Raw genomic sequence first — 23,613 nt, forward strand, 5'->3', positions numbered from 1 at the left:
TGTTATCAACTAACATAGTATCCTTATCTGTTTCATCCCTTTCATTTTCTGTGCCTTTTATGGCCATCAGACTGAATTTGTTTGTTATTTGTCTGTGAATAGACTATGAGGTCCGTGAGGACAGGGATTTTTTTTATTCACGGTTGTATTTTCAGCACTTAGAACAGCACCTGACACAAAGTAAGTGCCCAGCTATTTCTTAAATGAATGACTGAACCCCATTTTGCTCTGATAAAACAAAACCACTAGGTGGTTAATAGCATACCCAAGACCATTCAGATGAAAGTGATAGAGCCAGATAGGATTCAAACCTAGGAGGTCTAAAGCCTATACTCTACACAAGTGAAGCTCCAAACACTTTCTTTTAGGTACCATATACAGTCACCTCCCTAGTCTCGGTCACTTGGTAATTTATCCATGCATCCAGTGGTTTCCCATCCGTATTCCCTTACTCTTTTTGCGTTTCACGTGAACTCCATCTACCGTCACCTCTCCAGATCTTTGGTGCAACTCATTGAATCAACCTGGGGTTATCTCCCACTCATTAATTCACCCACTCAGTCAGCAAATATTTTGTTAAGTGCTGCCTATATACCATATTCAGACTTACATTTTATTCGGCCACCTCTTTTATTATTTGTCTTCAGCTTGCATTATACTTGGTTGTCAACGGCTTTGCTTCTTTTTAGGTGTAAGCTTTATGTTATAGAAATGTTGGCTGATTCATGACAGGCTCTCTAGTGTAACAAATCCAAATTACAGTTCTAGGTGCACACAATTTGGGTTTTGAATTCCAGCCTTACTAAATTCCTTGTTTGTTCCCTGATTTCCTATAAAATGATAATAGTATTTATTCCATGAAATTATTGGGAGGATTTATCAATGTATGTAAGCTCATAGATGCCTGGGGTGTACTAATAATATACTTACTATTTACATATTATTTTATTTGTAGCTGTACTTACTCAGCACAATATTATTATTTTTCTACTTCCATGGTGCTTAATGTAGTTTTGTTGTGGTTTTCTAGTTTGACTGAAAATGAGGAAGATTAAATTAGTCATTTTCCTGAGTTTGACACATAATCATCATTGATCCCTGAAAGGCCACCGTTTATCTAATGTATTTATTCTTTTTATTCCTATAGCTCATTCCCTTCTTCCGTTTCTTAATGCAAACATTTTAATGTTTTGTTTACGTGTATTATTGAGAATGTGTATCTTTTAACTTTACAGAAATGTAAATTATATGCTTTGTTTTAGTTCTCATCTCTTTTTCTACTCAGCACTGTTTTTGAAATTATCTGTTACTTTGTGTACATCTAGTCCTTTGCTTCCAACTCTTATATAATTCTTTGTGTGCATCTACCAGTCTATCTACTCCTACATTGCTAGGCATCCAGATTGCCTCCAGCTCTTTGCCAACACATGCAGCATTAGACATTTCTTTTCTGGACCTCTGTGAGCATGTCTTTGACATATATAAACGTCTGCTTCATTTAAGTGTACTGCCAGGTTCTCTCCAAAATAGCTGTCCTGCTGTATATTAGTGGAGTTTTTTCTCCATCAAATGAGCACTCAGGATTTTCTGCTCGAAGACCCCTTAGGAATAAGATGTTTGCTCTGAAATATATGAAGACATACCTATTGTAGAGTTAGCGTTCCATAATTTATTAAACCTAAAGCACCTCTATTGTAAGATTCATCATTACATGCATTGCTAAGGTTAAAAACTGCCAGTTGAATTATTAAGTGCCTTAGATTGTAAAATGCATTCCAATTTTAGAGATGTTACAATGTGAGAAAGTGTAGGTCTAGAGTTGATGAAAGAATATTTTAAAAATATTAAAGAATATGTATATGTGCATTAATGTGTGTGTGTATATATGTGTGTATATATATGTGTATAGATACATATGTGTGTGTGTGTGTGTGTGTATATATATATATATATATTACATCATCTGGGAATACCACCTTAGGCAAACAGCACTACACACATTACATATATATTTTTCACTTATTTATGTATAAATGAGTATGTGACATATTTCTTTTTATGTTTTAAAATAACACCTTTATTCGTATGTGTTATTATATGTTTAGTTGTGTCTTGTCTTTTGTCTGTATGTGTGAAGCACTCCAGATGAACAGAAAGTACTACACTGTTTCTTGTGAGCCTTGATTCTAAAGCTAGTACACGCCTCTGAATTTTGTCTCTCTGGTCGATTGTGAGGACTCAGAAGTATATTGGACTCCTGGTGTTAGACCTATTTGTTTTTTGGTGTTTCAGTGAGGTCCAGCTCTAGAAGAAAGCAAAGAAAGTTCATGGGATATTTTGAAGTGAACAGGGTCCCCAAAATCCTAATGGATCTGGTAACACCACGTGGTCTTTGGTTCAAATCTGTCTGGTCACATCCTCTCTGAATTTTTAAGCAAAGAAGAAAGGGGCTCAATTTGGTGGTGCCGCCATATACTTTTTTCTTTTAATTTTTTTTTTTTTTTGAGACAGAATCTCACTCTGTCGCCCAGGCTGGAGTGCAGTGACATGATAGCAGCTCACTACAACCTTCACCTCCTGTGTTCAAGCGATTCTTGTGCCTCAGCCTCCTGCATGACTGGTACTGCAGGCCCGTACCACCACGCCCAGCTAGTTTTTGTATTTTTGGTAGAGATGGGGGTTTCACTGTGTTGGCCATGCTGGTCTTGAACTCCTGGCCTCAAGCGATCCACCCACTTCGGCTTCCCAAAGTGCAGGTGTGAAGCCACCACACCCAGCCATGCCATACACTTTTTAGCCTGGGCAGGAAACCTAAAGCCTAGGTCTTGAAAGAATGGTATTTTTAGTTGGTCATTCAATCACCAAAGCTTATTGAGCATCATTTGCTAACGTTATGAAAAATACATTTTCCTCACTAGAGTATAACTCCATGATAATGGTTGGAAGTCACAGGAAAGGTAGATTTCTGCCCAACGTAAGCCTGTTACTGCTATTAACATTGAAATGGCCTGATCTTAAGTTTCTGAACTTCCTGTCATTGGAAGCATTTAAGTAGTCCTGAATAGTCAACTGTTAATAAATAATATAGGTATTTCTATTTTGGAAAGAGATTGAACCAACTGCCCAGGGCTTCAGGGATTAAGTTCAGCAGTTAATACCAGAGACTTGGAAAATGGTTGCTGGTAACAGAAACCTAGAAACCACGGCTTAAGCAAGAGAAGGATTTTGTTTCTTTGGTATAACAAAAATCCAAAAATAGGTAATTTAGTAGACCTCATATGATTACTCCCTGATCGCATTAGGAACCCAGGCTCCTTTCAACCTCAGCTATTTTTAACATGCGCTTTTCACCTGAAATCATAAGATAGCTCATCTGCCTCCAATAGTGTGTACATGTAACAGACAATAATAAGGAGAAGAGTAGTGGAAAAGGGGCATATTCCAAATGAGTCAATCCTCTTTAAAGAGTTCTTCCAGAAGTTCAAGCCAGTGGCCTCAATTGACTAATATTAAATAGCATGACCACCCCTTCCTACACAGGATGGGAAGCTAACTGGACATGTTGTTACTAATAAAAACCAGAGTGTATTAGAAAGAAGGGAAGGTTTGATGTTGGGAGGCAAGTAAGTTTTTTCTTCCACCCATCAAAATCTTTTTAGTTAGAAAATATTTGAATCTAATGTGTCCCACCCCATTATGGCAGCAATACAAATGTTTATGGATACATGGCTTTATGTACTAGGAATAGTCTTGGCCATATTCATTTGATTTCTCCATGTCTAAAAACAGAACAAGCAGGTTCAGGAAAACTTTAAAAGCACTTCCCACTCAGCTACTTGTTAACTGAAAGAATGTAAAAAAGCTACTCAGAAGAGTAGCTATTCGGGCCAAACTTCCTGATACTAGAGAATTGTTAGCTTTACACTTTTATTTCCATCTATTGCTGCCTAGATTTCCTTCCTTATTGTACTTCTTTATTCCTTTCCTCTTCTCTGTTCTTGCCTTTCAAATTTTTAGACAGGGTCTCACTGTGTTACCCAGGCTGGAGTGTGGTGGCATGATCACAGCTAACTGCAGCCTCAAATTCCTGGGCTCAAGCAATTCTCTCATCTCAGTCTTTTGAGCAGCTGAGACTACAGGCATGCACCTCCACACTCAGCTAATTTTTTTAATTTTTTGTGGAAATAGGGTCTCACTATGTTGCCCAGGCTAGTCTCAAACTCCTGGGTTCAAGCAATCCTCCCACCTTGGCCCCCTAAAAGTGCTGGGTTTACAGCTTGAGCCACAGAATTGAGTTCTTTCAATTTTTTAAATGCCCCAAACTCTTTTTGTTTATCTCTCATTAGAGATCTGTGGGTTCCTTATTACCTGGGAAATGGATCCATTTCCCAGCTTGTCCCTGAGGTATGGGAGTTGATTTAGAAGTTAATTGAAATTGTAAAAGTTGAAACCCTGAAAAAAATGTGTGTGTGTGTGTGTTTTTTTTTTTCCTTGTGATACAGGTTGTTTCTTATCTGAAATGCTTGGGACCAGAAGTATTTCAGATTTTTGAATTTTTTTTTTTTTTAATTTGGGAATATTTGTGGTACACCAGTTGAGCATCCCAAATCTGAAAATCTGAAATCCAAAATGGCCCACTGAGCATTTCCTTTGAGTGTCATAGTGACGCTCAAAAAGTTTCAGACTTTGGAGCATTTTGAATTTCAGATTTTAGGGTTTGGGATGCTCAACATATAGCAGTATCCTTGATTTGGGAAATAGTAATTATGAAGGGTGTATTTATTTTATATTTTATTTTGATTTAAGTTATTTATTGAGATGTTGCTGGATGTATGCCAATGAATATGACAGAGGTCCTCTTTTTTATGGCCAAGACAGAAAATATTTTACGCTTTATAGGCTACGTGTGCTCCATCAGATTTTCCTCATGGGCTGGATTTAGCCCATCACCATTTTTTAACTCTTGCTTTAGACTATAGTCAGAAAAGCTATTGGCAAATTTTAGCAGTTAGAGTTACATGTCCTGATTTCTGTATTCAAAATGGCACTAAAATAATAGACTAAGGGCAGACAAGACAGAAGCAGAAGAGTTATTAGGTTGTTGCCTAATGTTAGATTCCTAAGTTTTTGGCTTATTTAACTGGGGCCATTTATAAGAATGGAAGGCTGGGAGAAAACTGATCTGGGAGGGAAAATACATTAATAAGTTCAGTTTTGAAGATGTTAACTTATAGATTCCTAAATGTAATTGTCAGTTAGAGTTTAGGAGGCATCCATCACACACACACACACACACACACACACACACACACACACACACAGATAGGAGTCCATCACACACACACACTCTTAGATAGGTAGGTAGTTAGGTAGGTAGGTAGCTAGCTAGTTAGCTAGCTAGCTAGATAGATAGATAGATAGATAGATAGATAGATAGATAGATAGATAGAAATATACATTAGCATATAGGTGACACCTCAAGCCATGGGATTGTATGATATTTCCTAGGGAGAACAGAGGGCTATAAAGTAAGTCAAAGGGGTAGTCCAACATTCAGAAATGATGTAGCAGAAGAGAAACCAGCTGAGGAGCCTAGAAAGCTTAAGAGTGTTTAGTGAGTTAATAAAATTAGAGAAGAGTATCATGGAAGCTAAAAGAGAGTGCAAGCCATGCTGTCAAATAAGATAAATATGTAGAAAAAAACAATGGACAGGGCATTATGGATTCTAACAAGAGTAGTTTCACTGGAATAGTATGGGGTAAAAACTATATTGCAGTTTTGCTCTGAAGACCAGCAGAGAAATGGTGCTGTAGCAAAGAGAATGAAGTGATCAAGGGAGCATTTGCTTGATGATAGAATGATTCGGTAGAGAAGAGGGACTTGACAATGCAAGAGGAGGGGTTCACTTGCATATATTATGGGTTGGCTGTGAAATTCATCTATTTTTGTTTGTTTGTTCATTTGTTTTAGACAGAGTCTCGCTCTGTTGCCCAGGCTGGAGTGCAGTGGCATGATCTTGGCTCACTGCAAGCTCCACCGCCTGGGTTCAAGCGATTCTCCTGCCTCAGCCTCCTGAGTAGCTAGGACTCCACCTCGCCCGGCTAATTTTTTGTATTTTTAGTAGGCACAGGGTTTTACCATGTTAGCCAGGATGGTCTCGGTCTCCTGACCTCATGATCCGCCCACCTCAGCCTCCCAAAGTGGTGGGATTGCAGGTGTGAGCCACTGCACCCGGCCCGAAATTCATGTATTTTAAGGGGCAAACAGGAATTGTCTTGGTTGAAGCAAAGGGAATAAGGAATTTTCTAAATAGACTAAGAGCAAAATCCAAGTGCTTGAGAAAGCACAGCGTACTTGGGGGATGGCAGGCACTTATTTGGGCTGAAATGGAGTTTCCTTTTAAGCTAGCGACAAAAGTGGTTGACTAGATCAAGAAATACCATAGTATTATGCCACAGTGTTTAGAATTTATTCTGAAGACAGGATCCTCTGAAGAATTTAAAACTAGGAAAATAATTTGTTTTTTTGAAACGGAGTCTTGCTCTGTCACCCAGGCTAGAGCGCAGTGGTGCCATCTTGGCTCACCACAACCTCCGTCTCCCAGCTTCAAGTGATTCTCCTGCCTCAGCCTCCTGAGTAGATGGAGCTGCAGGGGCCCACCACCATGCCTAGCTAATTTTTGTGTTTTTTTTAGTAGAGATGGAGTTTCACCATGCTGACCAGGCTGATCTTGAACTCCTGACCTCAAGTGATCCGCCCACCTTGGCCTCCCAAAGTGCTGGGATTACAGGCCTGAGCCACCGCACCCAGCGGAAAATAAATTTTTGAGCATTTTTAAAACATAAGATAAAGGAATGTAGATTTGGAGATTGACAAAACTGGTGGCAGGAGGCGGGGCGCGGTGGCTCACGCCTGTAATCCCAGCACTTTGGGAGGGTAAGGTGGACTGATCACTTGAGGTCAGGAGTTGGAGCTTGGCCAACACGGCAAAATCCCTTCTCTACTAAAAATACAAATATTAACTGGGTGTGGTGGGGCCTGGCTGTAATCCCGGCTACTGGGGAGGCTACAGCAGGAGAATCACTCGAGCCTGGCAGGAGGAGGTGGCAGTGAGCCCAAGTTGTGCCACTGCACTCTAGCCTGGGTGACAGAGTGAGACCCCATCTCAAAAAACAAACACAAAAACTGAAGGCAGGAAAACCAATGAAGAAACTCTCACAATAGTCCGGGTGAGAGATGATAAGGGTCTAACTGAAGACTTTTCAGTAGGTATTAAAGAGGATGATACTGTTTTGACAGCTATTCATGAAGTAAACTCAACAACAAAATACTGATTTCTGATCAGAATCAGGAGTTAGGGAGAACTAAGGTATCAAACACGAGTCAGGTTTTTTTGTGCTTTTTTGTTGTTGTTGTTGCTTTAGAGGCCAGAGATACGGGGAATACAGGATTAGGTGAGGTTGATTATTCCTTTTGTTTTGGATGTTTATAACATCACCTTTGTGATGATCCATTGAAGATGTGTAGTGGTCAGATATATAGATCTGGAATATAAATTCGGTGCCTGGCTTGGAAATAATTACTTGAGCAAGGCACCAACATGAAATCCCAGTGGTCAGTGAGCTTCTCAGTGAGAATGAATTAAGAGAGAGGAAAAAAAAACTCTTAATGATAGCTTGACCAAAAAAAAAAAAAAATTATGAGGCAGCAGTTTCAAACTATAGCATAACAGTCTTTGTGGATACAACCATTTCAAAAAAATCTCAACCCTATTTTGTGTTCTGTTATTGTTGTTTTGAGATAGGGCCTCTCTCTGTTGTCCAAGCTGTAGTGCGGTGGCAAGATTATGGCTCACTGCGGCCTCAATCTCCTGGGCTCAAGCAATCCTCATACCTCAGCCTCTGAAGTAGTTGGGACTAGAGGCACACACCACCACATGCAGCTAATTTTAAAAAATTGTTTTGTAGAGATGAGGTCTCACATTGTTGCCCAGGCTGGTCTCGAACTCCTGGGCTCAAGTAAGCCTCTCATCTTGGCCTCCCGAAGTGCTGGAATTATAGGCGTGAGCCCCTGTGCCTGGTCCCTTTATTCATTGTTAGTCTGTTTCTTTTAAGTGTCTTTGAAATATGTTTATTATTGAAACTGAAAGTTTTTCTTTATGACAAATTTGAAAATTGAACATGTAATTGATCTTTTTCTCTTTATTAAGATTGAAGAGTTGGAGGAGAAACTTAATGATGCACTTCACCAGAAGCAGCTACTAACATTGAGATTAGACAACCAATTGGCTTTTCAACAGAAAGATGCCAGGTAAGAAACGTTTTTTTAAAAAAACAATATCTAGTTAGCAATTAAAAGTAATTTTATTGCCTGTTCATGTTTGTGATTGTAAGCTAAAATAGAGAAATTTTAAGTCAGAGATAGCAATAATTTTTACACCTAGACCACAAAAAAAGTAGGATACTTGATACAATACATAAAATACAGAAAGTCAAAACTGAACATTCATTCAACAAACAATTGGTCAGTATAAACCATATATGATAAAGGAAGCTCTCTGAACTGACCACCATTAACCTTTCTTCTTTTACTCAACATACTGATTGATTCTCATGGCCCTTTGGACTTTCCTGGCTTGAAGTACTTTCTCTTATTCCTGCATACTTTCTATAGCTCAGTTATGGGCCTATCAAGCTTAAATATGCCTATGGCAATTATGTAATGTAATTAAAAATTATATAAACAATCAAATTCTTTGGAAAGGTTCAATAAAAGGAACTAAAAAAATTATGAAATTAAATATAAGCAACACAAGTTTTAAGATTGAGAGCAAATATCAAATCCACAAAAGATACCTTCACTAGTTTCTTCCTAAGTGTCTTTTAGGATCTCATGCCGTTGTAAAGAAATTGAACTTGGATTTACACAAAATCAAAGCATACCTCTGTATTCAAAATATCTGGATCCTATATAAAAATGTGAATGTTTAGTTCTATGTTTTAGTTACAGGTAAATGTGTAAAATAGGTATATTTTCCCTTTTTAAGATTTTACTGGCTGGGCGCGGTGGCTCAAGCCTGTAATCCCAGCACTTTGGGAGGCCGAGACGGGCGGATCACGAGGTCAGGAGATCGAGACCATCCTGCCTAACACGGTGAAACCCCGTCTCTACTAAAAACTACAAAAAACTAGCCGGGCGAGGTGGCGGCGCCTGTAGTCCCAGCTACTCAGGAGGCTGAGGCAGGAGAATGGCGTGAACCCGGGAGGCGGAGCTTGCAGTAAGCTGAGATCCGGCCACAGCACTCCAGCCTGGGTGACAGAGCGAGACTCCGTCTCAAAAAAAAAAAAAAAAGATTTTACTAAACTGATATTGTAAAAAATTATCAGACCTTTTTATCAGCCACTATTACATTAGATTAGTGGACCTCAAACTTTAGCATGTGTCAGAAACACTTGGAGGGCTTGTTAAAAAAGACTACTGGATCCCACCCTCAGTTTCTGATTTGGGAGGGGTCATGAAAATTTGCGTTTTTACCGGGTTCCCAGGCGATGCGGATGCTGCTGGTCAAGGAACAATACTTTGAGAACCACCGCATTCGATTATGGGTCTTCTACTCTAATTCTATAAGACACCTATCAGATTTAGTGATGCTGTTGAGAGGGCGGTTAGGAGTCTATTGTAATAAGATATCTGATGGTGGTAAAAAAAAAAAAAAAAAAGGTTGGATTCTGAATATATTTTGGAGGCAGAGCTGATGGATTCAATGTGGGGCTTAAGAGAAAAGGGGGAGTCAAGGATTACATCAAAAATTTTGGCCTGAACAAATGAAAAAGTGGAATTTCTGTCAGCTAAGAAGGAGGAAATCATGGTAGAAAAAGTTTTTGTGAGTAAAAAGCAGGAGTTCAGTTTGGGACATGTTAAGTTAGAGTTTTCTTGTTAGAAATCCATGTGGAGGTATATGAAAAGTCTGGTCTAGAGGTACAAATCTGGGGATCATTAGGGTATAGACAGTATTCAAGTCATGAGACTAGATGAATTCCCCAAGGAGGAGTGCATACAGACAGAGAAGAGGACCAAGTACTCCAACATTAAGACAGAGCAGAAAAGGAGACTGAGAAGGAACCACAGTAAAACAGAAGAAAAATGAACAGTATGGTGTCTTGGAAGCTAAGTGATGAAAATGTATCAAGGAAAGAAAAATAAATTGTGTCAAACTCTATCATTAGATCATGGATGAAAAGAGCTAAGAACTGATCATTTGCAATTTAGATGTCATTGTGATTTCATTAGAGACAGTAAAATTATGATCATCATGGGTTTAAGAGGAAAGGATTTGGAGACAATAAGTATAGACAACTTTTGAGCAAGTTTGCTCCAAGGGGTGGCTAACAAAGGGGAAAGTCCAATGAGGTCAAGAGTTGTGGTTTTGTTTGTTCATTTGTTTTAAGATTGAAATAACAGCATGTTTGTCTGTTAATGGGATTGATACAGTAGGGAAGGTAGGGAAGGGGAAAATCAGTGATGTGATTTGGCTGTGTCCCCACCCAAATCTCATCTTGAATTAGAGCTCCCATAATTCCTACATGTCATGGGAGGGACCTGATGGGAGGTAATTGAATCATGGAGGTGGTCTTTCCCATGCTGTTCTCATGATAGTGAATAAGTCTCACAAGATCTGATGGTTTTATAAATGGGAGTGCCCCTGCACAAGCACTCTTGTCTGCCAACATGTAAGACGTGCCTTTGCTTCTCCTTTGCCTTCCACCATGATTGTGAGGTGTCCCCTGCCGTGTGGAACTCTGATTCCATTAAACCTCTTTCCTTTATAAATTACCCAGTCTTGGGAATGTCTTTATTAGCAGCATGAGAACGGACTAATAATATCAGATTGTCCCTTCATGATCACAGTCTTTCAGTAGACAACTAACAATAATGTCTGCTACATGTATTCTTTGAGAATGATGAGTATGTGCAGATTACTGTTTTCATTACCTTATTGGTTGAGTGAATACTTTATGGTGGTTCAGTGTTACCGTCTTAAAGAGGTATCCTTGAAGTATCAGGATAAAAGGGAAATGAAAATTAGTAAGTAGAGTCCTTGATGTTTAACATTAAACCTTAAGCAGAAGAAATGCATAATTTTATGATTTGAATTTCTAAAGTTATTCTTTAAGAATATCAATGATCTGTTTAATAATTTATATGGCTACACATTTAATAATTAGTATGGAATTGTCATTTCATATTTAACTGGTTACTATGAGTAAGCATTTTGCTAGAGTAAGTAAATAATACTGTTAGGCTTCTCATTTCCTAATTTTATGTTGATATAAATTGGAAACTGAGAGAAAATTAAATCTCAAAGACTTTTTCAAAGCCTGCTATAAATTCTCTTCTAATGTAGCAAATATCAAGAATTAATGAAACAAGAAATGGAAACCATTTTATTGAGACAGAAACAACTGGAAGAGACAAATCTTCAGCTAAGAGAAAAAGCTGGAGATGTTCGTCGAAACCTGCGTGACTTTGAGTTGACAGAAGACCAATATATTAAATTAAAAGCTTTTCCTGAAGATCAGCTTTCTATTCCTGAATATGTATCTGTAAGTATCATATCCATTTTTAACTACAGCATATATTTTCAGACTAAAATTTACCATTTATGTAGTAGCAATTACTTTTGAAGTACCCAATTGATACATTATTTTATGGCTATGGATGGTGAATGGTCTTGAGATCCAAATTTTAAAGGATCATGACCATTGATCTCCAAACTCAAGCATAAATAGGTTTCTGAAGTTAATGACTGCATAGTCCATAGAAATGAATTATCATGAACTGGTGGTTTCTTACACTCTCAAAATGAAAAATTATAAACCACAGAGTAGTTATTGCCAGAGGTTGGTTGGGGTTAGTGGGAGAGAGGAGTTGGCGTGATTATAAAGGGATAGGATGAGAAAGAACTTTGTGGTGAGAGATTGGCTCAAGATCTTGATTGCAGTGCTGGTTACACAAATCTGGAATAGCTAAGATTAATCAATGGCAGTGGTCTCAAATATTTTGGTGTCAGCATTCATTTACACTCTAAAAATTATTGAGGACCCCAATGAGTGTTTGTTTATATGAGCTGTGTCTATTAATATTTACCATACTAGAATTTTAAACTAATAAATTTTTTAAACACAAGAATATATAAGTACACAATTCCATTGGCCTTAAGAGTGATAATGTCATCATATATCATGTAGCCACTGGCAAGCTCCACTGAACAGTCATGAGAGAATGAAAATGAAACGGGGAAAAAATCTTAATAATTACTAGGAAAGTTGTTTTGATCTTGTGAATTCCCTGATCTCAGAGTGGCGGGTGGGCCAGAGTCCAGAAGTCCCAAAACCATATATTGAGAACTGCTGCTTTTTAATATATAGATGTCATTTTACCCTAAAAGGCTTGAATTTTTTCATCTGTAAAAAGGATTAATAATAACAGTGCCTTTCTATTGGGGATAATTGTAAAGACTATGACTGTGTATGTAAAATGTTTATGAGCATAGTGCTTAGAAGATAGTAAACACATAAAAATGTTACCTATTGTTTTTCCTCTAGTGGTGGTTGCTATTCTTGGTTCTCATTGGGAAAAGATTTTCAGATTAGTGATGTCTGATAAAATGAAGTTCCTTTTTTGTTCAGCTGTTTTTTTTCTTTTTAAGGCTCAAATACCGTTTTTCTGTCCAAAGTGCACTATCCAAAACAAATACCTCAAATTCTCTTTTTGAGGCTTCATTTACAATAGATATAAAGTATCACACTGGTGGCAGTTACACATATTTTTGCTGTTTGTTTTCTTAACATTCCTTCTTACATGTTTTCTTTTCACAAACAATATTATCGTTAACTAATTTAATTATATGCAGATTCTTTTTGTTGAAGGCTAATATTAAGATTTGCCTCTTACCAAATAATGGTATTCTTGTAATACAGTCATATGTTAAGGAGTTTCGGACTGTAAATAAAGCTTTGCCAAGAGCCTGGGATGAAAATAAAGAAAACAGTTTACCTCTTCATCAAGTATTTATTGAGTGCTTATCATATTTTTAGGCACTGGAAATAGAGCACTGTATAAACCAGACAGAAATCCCTGCCCTCATGAAGCTTATGTCGAAGCGGAGCAACACAGCCAATAACTTAAAAGTTAAATATGTAGAATATCTGTTTGTCAAAGGTGCTATAGAGAAAAGAGCATGGGTGAGAAATAGGGAGTGCTACTTTAAATTTGGTAGGGAAATCAGGGAGGGCTTTACTAGCAAGGTGATATTTGATCAGAGACCTATAGGGAGACAAGGCATGAGCCATACATTTATATGGGGGAAGAACTTCTCTAGCAGAAGAAACAGCAAGAGCAAGACTCCTGAATATTTGTGATATGTTCCGGAAGTTTACAAGCAGATAGTGTGGAGTGAGCAGTAGTAGATGAGTAGTAATGGAGTGTCAGTAGAAGGGAGGAAGGACTGTCAAAGATAGGAAGTTATAAATCATCTGGCCCTTGAGGGAAGTTAATTGAACATTAAAGCTTGATAGAAAGTATTAGTGGCTAGGTTCCATTAATGATTGTCTTGTTGTAGTTTTGTAAGCATGTCTCTTTATTACTGATAAGTGAGAGCACTACAAATTAGCAAATTTTAATCGTAATTTGGACTTAAGACTGCTTATTAATTTAATTTCTTTTTCAAGGTTCGGTTCTATGAACTAGTGAATCCATTAAGAAAGGAAATCTGTGAACTACAAGTGAAAAAGAATATCCTAGCAGAAGAATTAAGTACAAACAAAAGCCAGCTGAAGCAGCTGACAGAGGTTTGTATGGTTTTGATTGCTGGTGGGAAGAAGCTTCAGCTTTTTCTATAGAGTCCCTCAAGATTTGTGATAAGGAATATAAAAGTCAGTGATTGAAAAATGGGACTATGGGATGGTGACTGCTACAGTTCTTCTTAAGTAATGGGAAGGAGGTTAAATTGGAAGTAGTCATCTTAAAAATTGACAAGACAAGTCTATGATACTGACGTATCCCATTGTTGAGCTTTTATTGTTGCAAGTCATTTTTATAATCAGCTGCTTTTGAAATCCTAATATGGGCTATACTTGAAAATTGCTGTATATACTCAGATGATGCATATGCACGTAAGTATTTAATAATTTGTCTCTATTTTTAACATCACTTTGTCAGGAAATTTAGGCAAGAAACGAAATGTAGGCCAATGTATGCAGGGGATCTCTTGCAGGTGCCGTAAGAAAGAAAAAAAAGAGAATACTTTTACTTTGAACTAAAGTGCCTCATAGGTTCTGGTTTGACTAAGACAGCTGCCATTATTCTTGTGAATAAATATTAATAGCACCCCTTTATTTTCAAAAGTATCTCAGCCTAGACAATGAATATAGTAATCATAAATCAACATGTATATAGAAGAGTGGACTAATCATTAACTTGATTATATTATTGACCAGATATCCTAGATTACTCTTGTATTTATAGTCTGCTAGCAAAAAAATAATGGTAGATTGATTCATTCTACCATGTAACAGTTGGAAATGGGTGGCTGTTTTTCTTCAAAGATTTCATTCTTCTAAAAGGAAAACACTTGTAGTTTACAAATGGGGTCTGCTGTAGTTCTTCATTACAAGTTAGCCTTGTTTACTTGTGTGGCTTCTTTGTCAAGTGCAGTTAACTCTCATAATATTTATTCTGAGCATGTGTACTGATACTAGCATTAACCCCAGTGATGTGCATGATGCTGTGCTAGGTGCCTGCAGTGAACCCAAGAGAGGCAATGCTTGCCCTTCTAGAGTTTACTTTCTAGCAGGTTAGAATTAGAACGTTAGATGATACTTTGACACTCTCATTTACTGTGTGACCATAACCAGGTTAGGTAATAATGTTAACTGTTCTATCAAATGGAGAAAATAATACTGTTTGTTCATTTATTTAATTGCATTACCTATGTTTCTCTTTCAGAGTAAAAACGTGATTTTAGCAAAGTTGCATACAAGCATTTGTGTCCTATTTTAAGGGCAGTTTTTATCAATAATATTATTTGGAAATAGATAATTATAATTTAATTTGTATTTTTAATGCTCTACTTTGCTGCACTATTAGTCCTAGAGAGAATTTACTTAAATCTTGCCATAGAATCAATATTACAGACAAAACAAGAAGGCTCAGCTTCCTTCCTCTCCTCTGAGGAGCAGTGACATCAGCAGGAACAATTAGAGGGGCAGATGTGCCCCCACTCCAAACTTCAGTTGTTTTCTTTTCTTCTCTTAGCATGTCATATTGTGCAGGTAAACTGTTTTGCACATTTAGAAAGATAATTCAATTTTTAAAAAAAATTCAACTGTAGTCAAAATAGTAGAGAACAGAGAAGGCCTCAGTTTGGCCACTTTCTAATTTTGCAGCCTTGGGCAAATCATTTACACTCTATTGCAGGATGGTTTTGGTGGTACAGGGGTTACTGGGGAAGAGGCAGTTAGACAAGGTTTTAGAGTTGGTTCTACACACCTTATAGTACCTCAGCATCCCTCAAGGACTTCTTATTGTGTAGTAGGAGGGCTGGAGGAGCTCCCTATCCTTGTTTTTATCAAGCCACCCTTTTTAAAATAACTTTAATAGTTGGGACTTCTCAGCGTGATTTCTCTTGAACACAGATAACTCAGACCATTCTTAGAGTTTGTGGTTTTTCTGCTGTGTCAAGGACCTGTTACAGGTCAACTTGCCAAACACTAGGAAAAAAGTAAATATTTTTAAATAAAAATATTTTTAAATAAAAAGCAAAGCCAGTATCATTAAACAGCTTTATTTATTTATTTAAACAGGAGTCTTGCTCTGTCACCCCAGCTGGAGTGCAGTGGTGCCATCTCTGCTCATTGCAACCTCCACCTCCTGGGTTCAAGTGATTCTTGTGCTTCAGCCTCCCAAGTAGCTGGGCTTACAGGCATGCGTCACCACACCTGGCTAATTTATGTATTTTTAGTAGAGATAGAATTTCGCCATTTTGGCCAGACAGGTCTGGAACTCCTGGCCTCAAGAGATCCACCGCCTCAAGAGATTGGCCTCCCAAAGTGCTGGGATTACAGGCTTAAGCCACCGCACCTGGCCAAACAGGATGTAGTAAACAATAAATAGTAGTACTCAATATTAAAATAAATGTCACATATTCTGGAGTTTATTTTTTGAAATGATTCATTAAATTATTTACTACTATTTATTTGAGGAATTAAAAGACAATTTCTCATCTCTGCAACATAACAATTAAAAGAAAAATTCAACTGTAGTCAAAATAGTAGAGAACACAGTCCTGTCTGTCTCCCATCTTAACAGCTTCTCTCTCCGTAAAATAGGGATGATAACACGTAACACCTACCACACGTCATTATTATAAAGAATGAAATTTTTTCAATAAATGTGTATCCTGCATTTACTATACGGCATGCATTATTCTTGGTACTTAGGATACCTCGTTAAACAAAGCAGTAATCCCTGCTATCATGGAGTTTATATTTTTAAAGGATATCTGTGAGATGTGTATTGTATTTTAAAAGGGAAAGCAAACAATAGCAAATCATATAGTGTGGCAGAAGTTGATAACTCCAATAGAAAAAAGAAAAAATAGTTCAAGATAAGGTGAATTGAGTGCTATATATGGAGAGCAGGGAAGAGAGCATTGTCAGAATTGTATAAGGTTGGCTAGTAGGTCTCATTAAGCAGCTTAGAAGTGTACAAAGCCTTGAGGAAGTGAGAGAGAGAACAAGGCTGTCTTCCTTGAGACAGCTCAGGAAAGAGCTTCTAGATAGCAAGAACAGCCAATGCAAAGGCAAAGGGGTACTTTGGTATTTGTGGAAGAGTGAGGAGCGTAATATGACTGGTATGCTTGAAGGGAGGAGGAGAATAGTTGTAGTTAAGATCAGAGAGATAATGAGTCTGTTGAGGTCATCATACAGACTTTGATTTTAACCTTAAGTGAAATGAAAAGTTGCAGAATTTTGGAAAGAGGTCTGACATAATCTGACTTATACAGTTGACTGTTGAACAACATGGGTTTGAACTATGTAGGTTTATTTACACATTTTTTTTTTTCAATAGATACACTGGAAAATTTTTTGGAGGTTTGTGACAATTTGAAAAAACTCACATATGAACTATGTAGCCTAGAAATATAGAAAAAAATTAAGAAAAAGTTATGTAATGAATGGATAAAATATATGTAGGTACTATATTTTGTCATTTACTACCATAAAATTTACACAAATCTATTATCAAAAGTTAAAATTTATCAAAGCATGCACACAAACACACCTTACATGGTGCTATTTTCAGTAGAAACAAATGTAACAAATGTAAAGATGCAGTATTAAATCATAACTGCATAAAATTAACTGTAGTACATACTTTACTACTGTAATAATTTCTTAGCGTCCTCCTGGCTATTCTGGTAGACTCAAGGGTTTGGGATATCCGCTTAAAACACTGTATGATGCTAATCATCCCCCCGTGAGCAGTTCTCCAGTAAAATGTGAATCACAATAAAAAGTGATTTCTTGCAGTTCTGGCATATTATTTTTCGTCATGTTTAGTGCGGAACTGTAAGCCTTGGATAACACCATGGGAACCATACGAAGTGTCACCAGTGATGCTGGAAGAGCTCTCAAGCAGCAGAGAAAATTTATGACGTTGTAAGAAAAAGTTAAATTGCTTAAATTGCAGATTGAGGTCTGCACCTGTTGGGTTGCCTGCCATTTTGGACAGACCATTAATCTTGTAAACAGGTTATGTCAAACTTAAAGCATCCATAATACAGTACAGTTCTGTAAATGTATTTTCTGAGGATTTTTAAAAAATTTTCTTTCTCTAGCTTTTATTGTAAGAATACAGTATATAATACATATAACATAGAAAATATTTGCTAATAGACTATATTATAGTAAGGCTTCCAGTCAACAGTAGGCTATTAAGTTCTCTCCTGAGAATAGACTGTAGAGCTATAAGGATGGAAACAGAGAAACGTGTTAAGAGGTTGTTGTAATCTAGGTGAGAGATTATTGTGTTTCAGATCCAGGTGGTAGCAAGGGAAGTGGTAGATTCTGGATTTATATTAAAAGTGGAGCCAGTTAAAAAGGTAGAGTCATGAATTGGATGGAGGATGTTAAAGAAAGATAGGGGTCAAATTAACTCTGAAAAATGTTGGTTTGAATAACTGGAAGGATAGATTTCTGTTCAGCTGAGATGGGTAGATTGTGAATGAGGCTGACTTGAGTGCAAAAGAGTGTGGATCTTAGACATGTTGAGTTTGAGAGATCTGTTAGATGTACAGTCAAAGATATGTGGATGTACAGGTGGTGAACTTTAGAAGATAAACATTCAAGAGTCATCAGTATAAAGATGACATTTAAAGCCAAGATGAGATTACCAAAGGAGAGTGAGTGCAGAGAAGAGAAGAGGACCACAGCTTGAGCTTCAGGGCACTTCAACATTGCAATGTGGGAGAGAGAAGGAGGAGTTACCAGTGAAATAGGGAAATTAAGAGAATTTTATGTCCGGGAAATCAAAGGGCAAAAGTTTGTCAAGGAAAAGAGAGTGACCAGCTGTTCCAAATGCTGTTGATAGGTACAGTTAGATGAAGACTAAGAATTGACATTGTGTGTAACAAGGTCATTGAAAACCTTGTCAGGAGTAGTTCTGGAGGAGGGATAGGGTCAACAGTTTGATTACAGTGTTTGAGAGTGAATGGAGGAAATGAATTGGACATAGAGTATAGACAACTCTTTCTGAGTAACACTCCTGTGTAGAGGAACAAAGAGAGTTGGCAATTACAGGAAACATGGAGTCAGGGAAGGCTTGTTTTTTTGTTTTTTTTTGTTTTTTTCCTTAAGATAGGAGAGATCACAACTGATGTATTTAAAATCACATTGTAACCATCAGAATTTTCTCATTGTCCACAACAGTAGGACATTCATGTAATTGTTAACCAACAATGTAGGCAGTACTGTTGGATACCCAGTTATAACTATGTTTAAGGCTCCTCACTTTAGTATCCATGTAATAAAAAGAGTCATGTATATTTGGGGTATTGTCAATAATACATGTTTCTGTAATTATGATATTTGGGGAAACTTAGAATACAGGGGTGTTTGCTGATTGAATTACTCCTGATTAATTCTGTGGGACTTTCTTAATATCTAGATAGTGGTTTAAAAAATAATTTAGTAAAGTGAGATAATTTATCTCTTAATAGCTAGAGTTTTAATTATGTCACAAGAAGTTGAGTTTCTATTTAAAAAAACAACTGAAGAATATATTTATAAGTGGGTAAGGAAGATAGAGAATGTTACGATCACTAGAGGAGGGTTTACAAAAAGATCTGGGTTATTTAAATGGGGCTGGGGGAAGTTGAAGAGGTGATTGGACACTGTCAGGTTACTGAGGTTCAGTTGTCATTAGTGAGAACCATTGTCTCTAGGACTTTTAAAACCCAGCACTTTGGGAGGCCGAGACGGGCGGATCACAAGGTCAGGAGATCGAGACCATCCTGGCTAACACGGTGAAACCCCGTCTCTACTAAAAATACAAAAAAACTAGCCGGGCGAGGTGGCGGCGCCTGTAGTCCCAGCTACTCGGGAGGCTGAGGCAGGAGAATGGCGTGAACCCGGGAGGCAGAGCTTGCAGTGAGCTGAGATCTGGCCACTGCACTCCAGCCTGGGTGACAGAGCGAGACTCCGTCTCAAAAAAAAAAAAAACAAAAAAACAAAACAAAACAAAGCAAAACAAAAAAAAACTAATCACAAACCCCTAATTTATGAAAGTGCTAAATGAAATTGTCAGTTTTTCAGTTGAAGGTTTCTGTTTTTTCTCTTGTTACTTGGAATGTTCTTATCTGAGTGTTTTTTACCCAGTGGTATTTCATGTTTCTTTCCTCTTCAGTCTGTGGGCTGTGTATATGTACTTAACTGTTGGCCTGAAGCAGACAATAAAAACACAGAAATGCCCATCATATCCAAAGGAAGTAGCAAGAAAATTTCGACTTTTCTAATGGTGTCATTAATTTTAAGTTTCTTGACCCAAAAGAGTAAATTTTCCTTTTAACTATAGTAGGAGAAAAAGTAATATATTTTCCTCACCCATTGCGAGGTTTATGGCTGAGACCCCAATAATAAAAGAATAACAAGAGAAAAGCATAACAAATTTATATATAAATTTATATGTATAATTTAATATAAATTTTACGTGACATGGGAGCCTTCAGAAATGAAAATTAAAAGACCCAGGGAAAATGTATTTTTGTGGATAGTCATGCATAAGTATGATTGGAAGACAAAAGAGTATGATCTGATGGTAATCAGCTGGGAGAATTTAGCAAGGCTTGTTTGTTCACATTCTTCTTGGCCTCTGTGTGTGACATTCCTTCCCATTGGGTATAGGGTGGGACACCTGTCACCTTAGGGGAGAGGGGAGGGAAAAAGAGAGTGACCTTCCTAGGTTTGATGACCTGCCTCAAGGGAGAAAGGGGAAAGGGAAATTTTCATTTCTGTGGCCCACTTCAAGAGAGATGGGTTGGGAGAAGGTCAGGGAGACCCCCCTGTTTCTGCAGTTTTCTTAATTTCCTTCAGGTTAAAATACTCAGTATGCCAGGGTGCCATGTTTCAAGGTGTCTGTTCTAAGTCCTTACAGAGGAATGAATATTTTATTTTGTAGTGAGTAAATTGAAAATATATCCAGTGAAAGTGTGTTCACTGATTCTAAGTTTTCCTAAATTTGACAAATAAAAGGAAGTGTTACGTTGTTCAATAAGCGGTAAGATACACTGCCATAGTAAGTTTTGGGAGAAGGTCCATGATATTGATAGCTGCAACCACTATAAAGTTACTAGTTTTTTTTTTTTTTTTTTTTTTTTTTTTTGAGTCTGACTCACGCTCTTGTCACCTAGGCTGCAGTGCAGTGGTATAATCACGCCTCACTGCAACCTTTGCTTTGCGGGTTCAAGCGATTCTCCTGCCTCGGCCTCCCGAGTAGCTGGGATTACAGGCGCCCGCCACCACACCCGGCTTTTTTTTTTTTTTTTTTTTTGAGATGGAGTCTTGCTCTGTCGCCCAGGCTGGCGTACAGTGGCGCAATCTTGGCTCACTGCAAACTCTGCCTCCCAGGTTCACGCCATTCTCCTACCTCAACCTCCTGAGTACCTGGGACGACAGGCACACGCCACCATGCCCGGCTAAGTTTTTGTATTTTTAGTAGAGATGGAGTTTCACCATGTTAGCCTGGATGGTCTCGATCTCCTGACCTCGTGATCCGCCTGCCTCGGCCTCCCAAAGTGTTGGGATTACAGGTGTGAGCCAACATGCCCGGTGTGAAGTTACTAATTTTTAATAAGACGTGATCCACATTTTTCATGTGACATTATTCAAAAGATCTTCATAAAGTGATTCAACAAATATTTTATTCTTCAGCTCATACTTATCTAAGGTTGGATACGTTAAGATAAGCGACATTAGTCTTATTAATGACTTTATGTAATTTTAAAGTTGGATACAATATAAGCTTTTGGAAAAAAACATGACTGGATGGTATTCACCCAAGAATTCTAAGGGACTTAAAGGATGAACCTGAAACTGCAGCACATGTGTAATACTATTACCAAATATAGCACTTGAAGTAGGCATAATTGCTTAAAAGCTGGTAAATTGCCTGCCTGACTAGAAACTAAGGACCTCCACATTTACAAACTGATAAAGCACACTTTCATGCTTACTGAGCCTGTGTAATGCGTGAAGATTAGGATCAGTGAATACTTAGGCAAGTTAAACCTGCAGGGGAAGGTCAACAGAGTAGTATAAATGGACAAATTATATTTCACCTGTATATAAAGAGAAAATAGAGAACAAATTACATAGACTTTCAAAAAGCCATTGACAGGGTTTTAAATTCTAGTTTTTAAAAATTGGCAGACTTTTAAAAAATTACAGTGAATAATGTAACATTAAATTTACTACTTTAACCATTTTCATGTATACAATTCAGTAGTGTTAAGTATACTCACATTGTGGTGCAGCAGATCTTCAGTACTTTTGTAGGTTGCAACACTGAAAACTGTACCCACTAGACACTAATTCTCCCTCTCCCCTCCCCCTAGTCATTGGTAACCATTTTTTAACTTTGTTTCTATGATTTTGATTAGTTTAGATTCTTCATATGAGTAGGATCCTAGAGTATTTGCCCCTTTGTGATTGGTTTCAGTTAGCATAATGTCCTCAAGGTTTATCCATGTTGTAGCATGTGACAGAATTTTCTTTTTTTTTTTTTATTGTACTCTAAGTTCTGGGGTACATATGCACAACGGGCAGGTATTGTTACGTAGGTGTACTCCTGCCATGGTGGTTTGCTGCACCCATCAACCCGTCATCTACATTAGGTATTTCCCTTGATGCTATCCCTCCTGTAGCCCCCCACCCATTGACAGGCCCCAGTATGTGATGTTCCCCTCCCTGTGTCCAAGTGTTCTCATTGTTCAACTCCCACTTATGAGTAAGGACATGCGGTGTTTGGTTTTCTGTCCTTGGGATGGTTTGTTGAGAATAATGGTTTCCAGCTTCATCCATGTCCCTGCAAAGGACATGAACTCATCATTTTTTATGGCTGCATAGCATTCCGTGGCATATATGTGCCACATTTTCTTTAGTCTATCATTGATGGGCATATGGGTTGGTACCAAGTCTTTGCTGTTGTGAACAGTGCCGCAGTAAATATACGTGTGCATATGTTTTATAGTAGCATGATTTATAATCCTTTGGGTATATACCCAGTAATGGAATTGCTGGGTCAGGTGGTATTTCTAGTTCTAGATCCTTGAGGAATCACCACACTGTCTTTCACAATTGTCTGTCACAATTAGGTTGAACTAATTTATGCTCTTTTTTTTTTCTTCTTTTTTAAGTTTGCATAATACTCCATTGTGTGTATATACCACATTTGCTTTATCCATTCATCTATAAATAGATGTCTGAATTGCTTCTACCTCTTGGGAGAAATGGACAGACTTTGTAAGAAGTGTTATCATGAATTCTCAGGGAATTGTTTTCTCTTTAGTAGTTGAAGGATAAGAGCCAAAAAAAAAAGAATAAAAAAGAACTAAATGAAAAACAAAAATAGAAGTATTCTTCAGATGTAACTGTTAAGTCCAATCTTATTCATTATTTAACATTTTAATACATTTATTGGGCTGGGCACAGTGGCTCTCGCCTGTAATCTCAGCACTTTGAGTGGCCGAGGTGGGCAGATCCCCTGATGTCAAGAGTTTGAGACTAGCCTGGTTAATATGGTAAAACTCCGTCTCTCCTAAAAATACATAAATTTGTCAGGTGTGGTGGCAAACACGTGTAGTCCCAGCTACTCGGGAGACTGAGGCAGGAGAATCGCTTGATCCCAGGAGGCGGAGGTTGCAGTGAGCCAAGATTGTGCCTCTGCACTCCAACCTAGGCAACAGAGCAAGACTCTGTCTCCAAAAAACAAACAAACAAAAATTTAACACATTTATTGATGAGGAAGCACAAAGTATAATCTCAAGTTTGTAGAGT

At 37.7% G+C, this 23,613-nt stretch overlaps 1 protein-coding gene across 3 annotated transcripts in view; it reads left to right on the forward strand.

Moving 5' to 3' along the window:
* The window catches only part of PIBF1 (progesterone immunomodulatory binding factor 1), a 245,544-nt gene that overhangs the window by 4,601 nt on the left and 217,330 nt on the right, over positions 1-23,613 (forward strand). For all 3 annotated transcript variants that reach the window (XR_004054729.1, XM_010377651.2, XM_030922358.1), the window contains exons 3-5: positions 8,211-8,311; positions 11,406-11,604; positions 13,732-13,851. Coding sequence is in view for 2 of the 3 variants with exons in the window: in XM_010377651.2 (XP_010375953.1) it covers positions 8,211-8,311; positions 11,406-11,604; positions 13,732-13,851 (420 nt within the window). In the remaining variant the exon portion in view is untranslated. The remainder of the gene's footprint in view (positions 1-8,210; positions 8,312-11,405; positions 11,605-13,731; positions 13,852-23,613) is intronic.

The sequence above is a fragment of the Rhinopithecus roxellana genome, chromosome 18 (assembly GCF_007565055.1).
Source record: "Rhinopithecus roxellana isolate Shanxi Qingling chromosome 18, ASM756505v1, whole genome shotgun sequence".
NCBI lineage: Eukaryota > Metazoa > Chordata > Mammalia > Primates > Cercopithecidae > Rhinopithecus > Rhinopithecus roxellana.